This window comes from Vulpes vulpes, chromosome 2, assembly GCF_048418805.1.
Source record: "Vulpes vulpes isolate BD-2025 chromosome 2, VulVul3, whole genome shotgun sequence".
In the NCBI taxonomy this organism is placed as follows: Eukaryota; Metazoa; Chordata; class Mammalia; order Carnivora; family Canidae; genus Vulpes; species Vulpes vulpes.
The window spans coordinates 128115902-128129565 of NC_132781.1; the positions used below are offsets into that span (position 1 = coordinate 128115902).

Consider the following 13664-nt stretch of genomic DNA (forward strand, 5'->3'; position numbering starts at 1 on the left):
TAGAGAAGTGAGGCACAATTGTAGTGAAAATAAGCTCAAACTCTGCTTCAGTGGGACCACTGGTTTGTTCACTATTCATTTAATGAGGACAGCTCCCGCCAAAGGTTGTCAGTTGTCGGGCATTCTCACCACTTTACATCCTGCCCATCTGACAGGAGAGGAAGCACTGAATCGCCATTGTTGTGCCCCTGCCATTACATTCATTTGGAACTTGCTCAGTCACACGATGTACATTGTAGGTGTGTAGCCAGTCTCAAAACCTAGGTGCTTAGATTTGACTTCTCATTTCATGAAGTTTGTCTCCACTGTTTTCTCTACTCAAGCCTATGGATGGATTGAAAGTATTAGAAATTATCTTGTTAGAGAGAATACTATAATACCTGAACAACATTAAGCAAATTATCAAATAATTTGCAAGATGCATAGAAAAATTATAGGTTTTCAGTATTAGAGTACATATTTTTCTGAGAACATCACTGCTTTTGTGACATTTGTTGTATTGTGGGCTTTCTGGAATGCTAAAATTAGGTTGTTTACCTGGTCACTTCAATGACGGAACATTATAAAAAACAGAGTAAAGAGATTTTAAAGTATTGGGAACTCACTCTGGCTATTTAAGAGAATATAAAGTTTTGGATGGGAAGGTTTTGTTTTTAATGTAAGAGACTCTTACTGAAAATTCAGAAATTAAAATGAGCCTTTTTTATTTTAAATGAATTAATCAAAATATGCCTTTCATCTGGTTTATTTTGATATCAGTATTTGTTCTCTAAGAGCCACTGCTAAAGATTCTGTGTTTAACACAGATAAAATTTATGTAATTAGACCCTAAATAATGAATACAATTATTTGTAGGGACATTGTTAATGTAATTTTAGTGGTGGAAAAACAAATACCTGTGGAAACTTTTTTTCCCACTTTCACACATAGCATCACATTAGTATTGTCCTTTGAATGTGTATTTTATCCAAGATCCAAGTCTGATGTTGCTTCTTTCATTTTTAGTCGTACAAGTCAGCTGTCTATATCAACACTGTTGGAATTATGCAAAGGCCAAGCAGGAGAGTTGGCAGTTGGCAGAGAAATACTTAAAGCTGGTAATAACTTTTTACTTAATATAGCAGGTCTTACTATTTTCCTTAGCTGACTATCGAATCCTATAATCTCTGATAGGGCAGTTGTATACAGGACTTTGGAGTAACTGTGTAAATGGATTTAGTCACCTAACAGTAGAAATATGAATTAGCCAAAGAAATTCTTTTTTAAAAGATTCATTTAATCTGAGCAGGGGGGGGCACGTGCGCACATGTGTGTACATGCATATAGAGGGAAGGGCAGCAGGAGAGGGAGCAGACTCCCCACTGAGTGCAGAGCCAAACACAGGGCTTGATCCCAGGACCCTGAGACCATGACCTGAGCCGAAATAAAGAGTAGGATGCTTAACTGACTGAACCACCCAGGTGCCTCTAAGGAAATCTTAAAATAAATATAATTAGAGTATTATTCTTGGCATTATGCTCTTTTGATGTTTTGTTTTAGATTTTATTTATTTATTCATGAGAGACGCAGAGAGAGAAGCAGGCTCCCATGCAGGGAGCCCGATGCAGGACTCGATCCTGGGACTCCAGGATCATACCCTGGGCCGAAGGCAGGTGCTCAACTGCTGAGCCACCCAGGCGTCCCTGTTTTAGATTTTAATATCACTGTTTTTCAGTTATTTTTACTTTCCTTTTCATAGGATCCATTGGTATTGGTGGCGTTGATTACGTCTTAAGTTGTATTCTTGGAAACCAAACTGAGTCAAACAACTGGCAAGAACTCCTGGGCCGCCTTTGTCTTGTAGACAGACTGCTGTTGGAATTTCCTGCTGAATTTTACCCTCATATTGTCAGTACTGATGTTTCACAAGCTGAGCCTGTTGAAGTCAGGTAATTTTTCTTCTGCAAATAGATTACTTTGTTCTTCCTTCCTGCCCCATCCCTACCCCCTAAGAAAGACACATTAGATTTATGAAAGACTCAAACTACAGAGCATATATAAGTTACTAATACCTTAATCTTCAATTGACATAAAAACCTCAAGTCTAGGCTAATTAAAAATTTATAGATCCTCCCCAAAAAATTATCAATCCTTTGTTCTGAAATGACATTTTTAAATGTATACGCTTTAAAGTAGTACCTTCTTTTTATTTGCGTACATTTTGCAGTAATTTTGACTTGTCTAGTAATTGAATGTGTCTTTTTTTCTTTCAGGTATAAAAAGCTGCTGTCCCTCTTAACCTTTGCTTTGCAGTCCATTGATAATTCCCACTCAATGGTTGGTAAACTCTCCCGAAGGATATATTTGAGTTCTGCAAGAATGGTTACTGCAGTACCCCACGTATTTTCAAAACTATTAGAAATGCTGAATGTTTCCAGTTCCACTCATTTTACCAGGATGCGTCGTCGTTTGATGGCTATTGCAGATGAGGTGGAAATCGCTGAGGCCATCCATCTGGGCATAGGAGACACTTTGGATGATCGACATGACAGCTTTTTGCAGGCATCTGTCCCCACCAGCTATCCAGAAGCCACAGAGAACAGCCCCCTTGAGCGTACAGACCATTTAGAGAAAACTGGAAAAGGACTGTGTGCTACAAAACTGAGTGCCAATTCAGAGGACATTACTGACAGACTGGGCAGCATTTCTGTAGGACTTCCCAGTTCAACAATGGAGCAACCAAAGCCAATGGTTCAAACAAAAGGCAGACCGCACAGTCAGTGTTTGAACTCCTCTCCTTTATCTCATCATTCCCCGTTAATGTTTCCACCCTTGTCAACTCCTCCTTCATCTGCCCCATCTGCACCACCTGGCACTGGAACAGAGGTCTCTAAGCATAGACCTCAGGGATTCACTCCCTGCAAAATACCTTCTGCATCTCCTCAAACACAGCGCAAGTTTTCTCTACAGTTCCAGAGAAACTGTTCCGAAAACAGAGACTCAGATAAACTTTCCCCCATTTTTACTCAATCAAGACCCCTGCCCTCTAGTAATATACACAGGCCAAAGCCATCTCGACCTACCCCAGGTAATACAAGTAAACAGGGAGATGCCTCAAAGAATAACATGACACTTGATCTGAACAGTACTTCCAAATGTGATGACAGCTTTGGCAGCAGCAGCAATAGTAGTAATGCTCTTATACCCAGTGATGAGACAGTGTTCACCCCAGTAGAAGAGAAATGCAGGTTAGATGTCAACACAGAACTCAACTCTAGTATTGAGGACCTTCTTGAAGCATCCATGCCTTCAAGTGACACGACAGTAACTTTTAAGTCAGAAGTTGCTGTCCTCTCTCCTGAAAAGGATGAAAATGATGATACCTACAAAGATGATGTGAATCATAATCAGAAATGCAAAGAAAAGATGGAAGCTGAAGAAGAAGAAGCTTTAGCAATTGCCATGGCAATGTCAGCGTCTCAGGATGCCCTCCCCATAGTTCCTCAACTACAGGTTGAAAATGGAGAAGATATCATCATTATTCAACAGGATGTAAGTATAGTCTTGAAGAGATTAGAGAATTTCCTTGGAGCAAGCTAAAAGAAATCTAATTCAGAAATGATGCTTTTCACATGAGTTAATCATTAGAAGCAGTTTTTCACATGGAATTATACAACAGTTTTGTATCGTTGCTTTACCACAAACACTACTTGCCTATTTCAAAGGCATTTCTGATTGATTCTGTAATGGTGATCACTTCTGCTTTTGACACTGGTCACCAGCACTGTCCCTTCAGAACTTTATAGGTGGTTTGGGAAGCCAGACTGAACAAGAATAATACTTTGCCAGACTAATTTTACAAACTCTTCCTCTTTTAACTTAACAGTAAAAAGATTGCTTTCATTTAATATGTAGACACCGGAAACTCTACCAGGACATACCAAAGCAAAACAACCTTACAGAGAAGACACTGAATGGCTGAAAGGTCAGCAGATAGGCCTTGGAGCATTTTCTTCTTGTTACCAGGCTCAGGATGTGGGAACTGGAACTTTAATGGCTGTTAAACAGGTAAAAATCTAGTGAGCACATAATGACTTAAATTATAAAAACAAAGCATGAGCAAATAAGAAAAAGGATATGTCACTATGTATATATGCTTTAGGTTCTTTAATTTTCAGAAACCCAGATTTCAAAATAAATACTGCCAGCACCAAAAGCATCATTAATTCCTTTTTTTTCTTTTAAGGTTTTATTTATTTATTCATGAGAGAGAGAGAGGGAGGCAGAGGGAGAGTCAGGCTCACTGCAGGGAGCCTGATGCGGGACTCAAGCCTACGACCCTGGGATCATGACCTGAGCTGAAAGCAGATGCTCAACTGAGTCACCCAGGCACCCCTAAAAGCATCATGAATTCTAATGAAAAGCTGAAGCATGATTATTTTAACTATAGAAATGATCCCTGAAAGTATATAGTCTTGAAGCATGATTATTTTAAGATGCAACATCGGGGATCCCTGGGTGGCTCAGCGGTTTAGTGCCTGCCTTCAGCCCAGGGCGTGATCCTGGAGTCTCGGGATCGAGTCCCACATCAGGCTCCCTGCATGGAGCCTGCTTCTCCCTCTGCCTGTGTCTCTGCCTCTCTGTGTGTCTCTCATGAATAAATAAATAAAATCTTAAAAAAAAAAAAAATAAGATGCAACATCAAGATGGACCTCCAGGTTCTTGGTCTTTTTTGTGCTTTTTATAAGCAAGAGTTATGGTTTCCTACTCCTTTTAGCAGTGTTACCAGTGCAATATCATCTTGGGATCTCTGTAGCTTACTTTTTATTAGTGAGCATGTTTATGAAGATAAATAACAAAGCTTTCATTTTTTTTAAAGAATTTTTTTTTCATTTTTATTTATTTATGATAGTCACATGGAGAGAGAGAGAGAGGCAGAGACACAGGCAGAGGGAGAAGCAGGCTCCATTCACCGGGAGTCTGACATGGGACTCGATCCCGGGTCTCCAGGATCGCGCCCTGGGCCAAAGGCAGGCGCTAAACCACTGCGCCACCCAGGGATCCCAAAGCTTTCATTTTTTTTTAAAGATTTTATTTATTCATGAGAGACACAGAGAGGCAGAGACATAGAGGGAGAAGGAGAAACAGGCTTCCTGCGGGAGCCCAGTGTGGGACCTGATCCCAGGACTCCGGGATCACGCACCCTGAGCCAAAGGCAGATGCTCAACCACTGAGCCACCCAGGCATTCTTAAAACTTTCATCTTTAAATTCTGTTGGTTCTTCCACGGATAGGCTTTTCTTATTCTATCTTTAGACAGTTTTGGAGGATTGGCTAAGTCCCAGTTTTTTCCCTATTTCAGTGCTTCTTAAGCTAGACTCTTTTCTGTAGAAGATTTTGACTTGGTTTTTAATAAATTATCTACATTGCATCCATGAACAAAAATGCCAACTTCTGTTAATATATAAACTGATTTGAATTTGTCCATTTCAGATCAGATTGTTAGTAAAAATTATAAATGGAAATTCATCAGAATTCAAAACTTTGTAAACATGGTTATTAAAACAGGTGACATATGTCAGAAATACATCTTCTGAACAAGAAGAAGTAGTGGAAGCATTAAGAGAAGAGATCAGAATGATGAGCCATTTGAATCATCCCAACATCATTAGGATGTTGGGAGCCACATGTGAGAAGAGCAATTATAATCTCTTCATTGAATGGATGGCAGGTATGTTCCTGTTTTAAATTGCCAGTGATAGTACATGAATTTAACTTTCTGGCTGACATTGAATTTAGGAAAAACAGTTTAATGAACACTTGTTTTTAATAAGTAGTTTGAATTTCTAAAAGCAAGTCACCCCTACCTAACATAATATGAACTGTAAATACTTTGTTCTGTCTTACATTGATTGATTGATTGATTGATTGGCAGCAAAGTTTACAGAGTGATACTACAAAGCTCCCAAAGAGGGAGGGAACCTGAGAGGGTTGGGTTGCCCGTTTTGTCTTACATTTATTTATTTTTATTTTTTTTATTATTATTTATTTATGATAGTCACAGAGAGAGAGAGAGAGAGAGGTAGAGAGACAGGCAGAGGGAGAAGCAGGCTCCATGCACCGGGAGCCCGACATGGGATTCGATCCCGGGTCTCCAGGATCGCGCCCTGGGCCAAAGGCAGGCGCCGAACCGCTGTGCCACCCAGGGATCCCTTGTCTTACATTTAAATAAAAATAAGATATTGTCTCTACCTTTCAGATTTTTTCAGTGTTTCTTTTTAAATGATTGTATAGCACTGTTTTATAGGAATATTTTTTTTTTTAAACCTGCTATGTATAAGACCCATATTTTTCCAGGCGGCCATCATCAATGAGAGATGTTCTAACTTGACAGTATAAAAATGAAATCAAGATAGAACTTGGAAAACTTATTGTAGGTCAACTAGCACTGACAGAGAAAACTGAACCTTATTATCTGCTTGAACAAATACAGACTAGGTTTTATGTGGTATCATATCATACATACAGTAAGACAAGTAACTTAGGATGTATAGAACAAATAAATGCTTGGTTTCACTTCTTAGATTTTTTTTACATTTGAAGAGTGGATTTCTATTCACATATCCATTCTTTAGTATGTTCCCTGATGTTGGTTGTAGCTGCGTTGATAAGATTGACTATTATAAATAATTCTTAGTGAGGTTTATTGAGTTTGTGACCTGTCCCAGGTCAGAGCATTCCCAGGAGAATATGAAACCTAACGCTGGATCTTCTGGCTCCTCCATTCGCTCTACCTTCTGCTAAATAACATGTTTAGCACTGTTTACTTACGTCTTATTTTTTAAGATTTTATGTGTTTGAGGGAAACACAGAAATAGCGACCAAGATAGCACAAGCGGGGAAGAGAGGGAGAAGTAGGCTCCCCGCTACGCAGGGAGTCCCACTCGGGACTCCATCCCAGGACCACAGGGTCATGACCTGAGCCGAAGGCAGATGCTCAACTGACTGAGCCACTCAGGTGCCCTACCCTGCAGCTTAAGTCTTATTATGAAAAGTATTTTATACATCTTCATCAAAAAGACAGGTGAATTGTACATTGCAAAAATAGTTTGGTGCAAAACTGTTAAGTTTAAAGCTTTCTGAAATCTTGACCTTTCAAAAAAACTAGTTCGTGAAAGTTTGATGAAAATGTTTGACAGGTTTTGAGATGACTGGAATGTGTTAGTTTTTAAGTCCATTTCGCTTCTGATGCAGAGTATAAACTTAACATTTCAAATGTGAATGTGAGCTCTTGTGGTGCAAGCTTATGTAACCAAAGTGTAATAAGCGGTTTTAATTTTGGCTTAAGTTTATGATAATTAGTATTATATGTTTGTCTTCTAGGGGGATCTGTGGCTCATTTGCTCAGTAAATACGGAGCCTTCAAGGAATCAGTAGTTATTAACTATACTGAACAGTTACTTCGTGGCCTTTCCTATCTCCATGAAAACCAGATCATTCATAGAGATGTCAAAGGTAGGAATTCTTTTAATTACTACCTACTAACAATAAATAGAAAACAAATGAGAGTTTTACAACTTGGACCTTTATTGGCAGTTTCTAACTTAAGATCAACTATCAGATTGTTTTTCCTGAGTAACTCAAATTACTAGAATTATTAGAAGTGAAAGGAACCTTGGAGTCATGAAATCTGCCTTCCTCAGAGAGACTGATTTTTCCAGTCTCACTGCTAATTGATGGCAAACCAGGTATAAAAATCAGGATTCTGATTTCTTGGTCTCATGATCTACTACTGCCTCCCCAAACGTTCCTGTTTCTAGTTTTATTTAGAATAATTGGGGTATCATGAGCTTCTTTTGAGAAAAATCCTTTAAGATCTTTTGCAGTTTATCTTATTAAGAATAACTGTTTTCTGACATGTATGTGTGACTAGTATTCAAATAATTTTATAACATTAACTTTTATGAGTTATAATTAAGGAATTACACTATTTTGAATTGGTCTAGGTGAGTATGTTTCAATAGAACTGTCTTAAAATGGAAACCACTAAAATTTTAACTTTGAGGGAAGATTTTTGTTGGGAACATTAAAGGTTTTCAACACTTAGTAACATTTCATTAAATGTCTGCCTTGATCTCCTTCTGCCTTGTTACTTTGATCTTTCCCTCTGAAGATTTGGATTTTATTTTCACATTGTTGATACCTGTGTGCCTTTTTAGCAAGAATGAAGTGAATCAAGAGGGGAGATTTCTCTGAACCCTTCCATGCCCACTTCCTTTGTTACTGTCCTATTTCATTAGTAGTATTTTACTGAGTTTTGAATCTATTCTTTTGTTTTTTAACATACAAGGTCATTTGCTCTTTTTGTTGACAGGTGCCAATTTGCTAATTGACAGCACAGGTCAGAGACTGAGAATTGCAGATTTTGGAGCTGCAGCCAGGTTGGCATCAAAAGGAACTGGTGCAGGAGAGTTTCAGGGACAGTTATTGGGAACAATTGCATTTATGGCACCTGAGGTGAGAAGCAGCTGTGAATGTGATGGCAAAGTAGCTGGCTTTCCATGTGACAGAATTATAGCAACTTAGGTTGCAGTGTTGTTCCGTATGTGCTTACCAATGAGAAGATTATGGCTCTAAAATAAGGTTTTAATGATATCCTTGATTTCAGACTCTTAATCCCTGACTTTCCATCTTTGTCTTGACAAAATTCTAAAAGAGCAGGCTTTAGTAGACTTGCTTATAAGACCATTGCCAACAGAGAATTTTGGGGTAGTTGTACTACTTGTTTTGTAGTATGCCCAAAGTACACATAATTAAAAATCTTAACAATTGCTCTCTCTCTATTCCAAAGGGAGATGAGCACACAGAAGCTAGTCTTCACAGTAGTGAAGAAATTTCACATAGTATTGCTGTTCTGAATCAGGCTTCTTCAGTTGTGTTCCACACTCTTCATGTTTATATGTAGTGATAATTGGTTGTCCTCTGGCCCCACAGTGACTTTAAGTACACAGGGGCTGCTTGGATATTCTGTGATCTGACTCCTTTTCAGAATCTCACAATTCTCCAAAGTACTTTTGTGCCACGTAGGAGATTAAGCTTGTTAATGAAATAAATGAGACATCAAGGTAGTCCATGGAGTTGCTGTCTGTACCATTGTTTTGGTCTGAAATAAAACCTAGAATACATGACTACAGAATATTTTTCTCTTTTGTTAATGAGTCATATTTCTAAATTAACTATTTTAGGTACTAAGAGGTCAGCAGTATGGTAGGAGCTGTGATGTATGGAGTGTTGGCTGTGCTATTATAGAAATGGCTTGTGCTAAACCACCTTGGAATGCAGAAAAACACTCCAATCATCTTGCTTTGATATTTAAGGTAACTATAATATAAAAATTACTTTTTCTGCTGTAATTGGCAGGAGGCAGATTTTCATGGGTTCCCCTTAACTCTCAATCTAATGTCAAAGCATGTATCCTCCTTGAAATAAATATGCATATATGTATCTCTCGGAATTCATACGGTGTGATGAATGTTGGTGACATGTACAGTCGGTCCTCGTTTTTCAAATAGTTAGGCTCTATAAAGTCACTTCGAACAATGAGTTAGCAAATAATGAATCATTGTTCTTAGGTGAAATATGTACGTAAGTATATCCAACTTTCAAATGTAAAAATGTAGAGCTCTTTATGGACACAATCCACAAATCTTTAAAATCTGATTTACTATTTTCTGTATTTAAAAAATTTACACGAGTGAGGTACCAAATCCCGTCTGTTCTACCTTTCTGACAACTCTCAAATCCATTCTGTCCATTTCCAGCGGAGAAAAGTATAGTAGTTTAGATTTTTAGCTTTTGATCCAGACATGTGCCAGTTAAAAACTCAGGCTCTGGAATGATACAGACCTGATTTCAAACGGTGGTTCCAGCCTTTAAACTTAAAAAGCCATGTGACTCGGGAAATGACTCCATCTGCCCTCTGTTTTCTTGGTTATAAAACGAGTATAATTACAGCATCTACTTCATGGGATTATTATGGGAATAAAATCTCTGGGCCTGAGTAACTCGAAATCCAGTGCACCAGTACCTCAGTACCTCCCAGCACCTCCACCAGTCCTTCCCACACTTCCATACCTTCCCCATTCTGTGCAGTTGAGTTTCTGATGTACTAAGCGGACTGGCCAGGTGTGGTCTCAGTAGCTTTGTATAGCTCTCTGTGCTGAATAATAGAACATGTATGATGAAGCAAGGATGACAAACCATCACACTGCAGAGTATGAGGAGAGCATACAGTATGAAGTGAATACTTTACCTGTCTAATCATTTTGATGTACTTAGTCATGTTCATTTGAGACAAGGAAAGGAAAACCATAGATTCATCTGCTCAGGATGTGTTTGATTAAATTCTGAAATCCTAAAATTTGAAGATTCTTAGAGGAAGCCTCCCATCCAGTGGGTGAGTTTTTCCAGAGACTCCCTGTCAGGAAGCAAGTCCACCAATTTCAGCTTCAGTTCTTCTATGTACAGGATGCACGTGTACTTCTAGATCAGAAGCTCCTATTGTGGAAAGTTTAAACACGCTGGTGGTTTTTCTTACAGATTGCAAGTGCGACGACTGCTCCATCAATCCCCTCACATTTGTCTCCTGGTTTACGAGATGTGGCTCTTCGGTGTTTAGAACTTCAACCTCAGGACAGACCCCCGTCAAGAGAGCTACTGAAGCATCCGGTCTTCCGTACTACATGGTAGCCAATTATACAAATAAACTATAATGGAGACAGGATGCTCAACGAGAGCAAAACTTTTGTGGGGAACCACGCTGATAATCTGCTGGCCTTCATGCCACTGAACAGCTATGAACAAGACCAGTGGGGAACCCTTACCTAAGTATGTGATTGACAAATCATGATCTGTACCTAAGCTTAGTATGCAAAAGTCCACAATTTGTGCACAAACTGTAAACCGTGCCTTTCAAAGAACTGGCCATAGGTAAACAGGAAAGCAACGAAGTTTTGCATGACTAACAAGCATATTTTGGTTTTTTTGGAGCACTTTTTCAGCAATATTAGCAGCTGAGGGGCTCAGGATCTATTTTAATGTTTCAATTTTTCTTCCATATCGTGATGACAAGCAGGGGGTTCTACAATTCCGTTCAGTTTTTTTTTTTGTCACTGGCTATAAATCAGTATCTGCCTCTTTTAGGTCAGAATATGCTATAAGTAGCAGTAAATATATTTTTAAAAGTTGATAACTTCTTTATGAACCACAATTGACCTTTATTTTTTAAATTCCTGGGCAGTTGTGGTTCACTGTGCATTTTACTGTTGGCCCATTCATTTCGTTTTTGGAAATTATGGTTCTATATTTTCATTTTACCTTCATTTTGTTTAATATTCAGGGAAAGGTGATCTTTTCAAACCAGAAAAAAAAAATAGAACTAGGTGTGAACTAGGGTTTATTAAATATCTTGCTATTGCAAGAGGTTTTTTTGTTTTAATACAGATTTAATTTTGTTTGTTTTAAAAATTGGAATATAATAAAATACTACCTTCACTGAGTCAGTCACTGCTCTTTTCATGCAGGTTAAATATAAATTAAGTGAAAATCAACATTCTCTGTGATGCAGCTCACAACCAAGATCAAGATTACCTTGAAATTGTTTTTTTTTAATGTATTGGTTTCTTTTGTAGGAAACTTCACACCACTGAAGTCTTACTTTGTATGTAACAATCCATTGTTCATCATCACCACTAATAATATTATTAAACTGCTATTTTCCTTCTACCATGCATCATCTCCTTACAGTAGGCCTGGCTGATACTTAAAGGAAAATTAACTAATGACTCAACTACCAATGAGTAATAGTGTTTTTACAAAATAAATTTGCTTGTAACTTTGAAAACATGATCAGAAAGAAAAGTGAAATTGAATTTCACTTACACACTAATTATAGGATTTTGCCCAATTATCTACTGGTTTTCATCTGAGTTGAATTCAGATGCATGGAATCCTGAAGGAAAATGGCAGCTCTTTTATCTTTTTGTAAGTCTTTTAAATCAAGTACTGATTAAATATTTAATACAACTTTTTGAGATGTTAAGTTTTAACTCTTCAGAAGCCAGTTGAATTATTGCAGAGTGAAACAGAATTGGTTATTCTCAAAGACTCAGGATAAACTAAATAAGCTATATAGAGTACATTTTAAATGTACATCACAAATTGGAAGTAAAATAAGTTACAAGATAAGTTTACAAGGATATATTGCATATAATTTTTAAAAAGCAGGTTTTTTTTTATGTGAATGTGTCTCTTAGTGAAATTTTACATTCCTTTGTTTTGGAAGATTGGCAATATTTGAAGAGTTAAAAATAGTACCGAAATGTGAAGTTTGGTAGCTCTAAATGTGTTGTACTTGACTGTCTTTTTTTTATTTTCTTCTTTTTTTGTGTGTGTGACTACTTAGAATTTTCACAACCCTAATAAGATTGTTTCCGAGTTTCTCATGTGCAAGCTTTAATGGATGCACTCTTGCCATTTTATGTACTGGAAGATCACTGGTCAGATTAATACTGTGTCTGACAGAAATGTAAACTGTATAAACTGAGGAACCTCAGCTAATCAGTATTACTTTGTAGATCACCATGCCCACCACATTTCAAACTCAAACTGCCTCTAGATGTCCAAATCCATTGTTTGAGTTTGTTTGCAGTTCCCTCAGCTTGCTGGTAATTGTGGTGTTTTGTGTTTTGTTTTGTTTTCAATGCAAATGTGATATAATCTTATTTTCTTTGGATCAAAGCTGGACTGAAAATTGTATTGTGTAATTATTTTTGTGTTCTTAATGTTATTTGGTACTCAAGTTGTAAATAATGTCTACTGCTGTTTATTCCAGGTTCTACTACCTCAGGTGTCCTATAGATTTTTCTTCTACCAAAGTTCACTTTCACAATGAAATTATATTTGCTGTGTGACTATGATTCCTAAGACTTCCAGGGCTTAAGGGCTAACTTCTATTAGCACCTTACTGTGTAAGCAAATGTTACAAAAAAAATCTCTGGGTTAAGAAAATTTGGCTTAAATGTATCCTTTGTTATTTTAAATATATCAAGATATTTTAATTAAAATTTTTACCCCATTGAACCAATTTTATAGTATTTGTACCTATTTTGGTGTTTGTCTTTATAGTAAATAAAAGTTTTTGAACAAAGGTTGGAATTTTGTTTATTTTGCCAGGTGCCCAGTTATGTCCTGTATAGCTAAAGGATCCAGACCAAGATCATATGTTCCTCCTACTTGTCAAGTTTCTTCAGTTTCATTCAGTCCAGACTCACTCCTCAGTTTTTTCTTGACCTTCAGGACCTTAATATTTTTTAAGATTACAGGCTAATGTTTTATAGAGGTCCTTCACTGGAGTTTGGTGCTTCCTCATGCCTGGATTCAGAGTATGAGTTTGTGACCGGAATGTGGGAGGGGTGACGCTGTGCTCTTCTTGGTGTGTCTTACCAGGAGGCGCTCCAAAGCCAATCTGTGCCAGTGCTGGTGATACGGTGATCATCTGAGTAGGCCTCACTCACCACTATCAAGTTACTGTTTCCCTTCATAATATCTAGCTTTATATTAAGTATTGTGCAGAGATGATACTTTGAGACTATGTAGTTTGTTCTTCATTCAACTTTAGCCCTCTGC

The 13664-nt window shown here is 37.7% G+C and overlaps 1 protein-coding gene across 3 annotated transcripts in view; it reads left to right on the forward strand.

Annotated features, from left to right (window-relative positions):
- Positions 1–13185, forward strand: part of MAP3K1 (mitogen-activated protein kinase kinase kinase 1) — a 78898-nt gene extending 65713 nt beyond the window's left edge. For all 3 annotated transcript variants that reach the window (XM_072749953.1, XM_072749954.1, XM_072749955.1), the window contains exons 12-20: positions 1006–1097; positions 1739–1928; positions 2253–3531; positions 3895–4047; positions 5547–5709; positions 7362–7493; positions 8353–8495; positions 9224–9355; positions 10578–13185. In XM_072749953.1, coding sequence (XP_072606054.1) covers positions 1006–1097; positions 1739–1928; positions 2253–3531; positions 3895–4047; positions 5547–5709; positions 7362–7493; positions 8353–8495; positions 9224–9355; positions 10578–10727 — 2434 coding nt within the window. In that variant the 3' untranslated portion in view covers positions 10728–13185. The remainder of the gene's footprint in view (positions 1–1005; positions 1098–1738; positions 1929–2252; positions 3532–3894; positions 4048–5546; positions 5710–7361; positions 7494–8352; positions 8496–9223; positions 9356–10577) is intronic.
- The last annotated feature ends 479 nt before the right edge of the window (positions 13186–13664 follow it).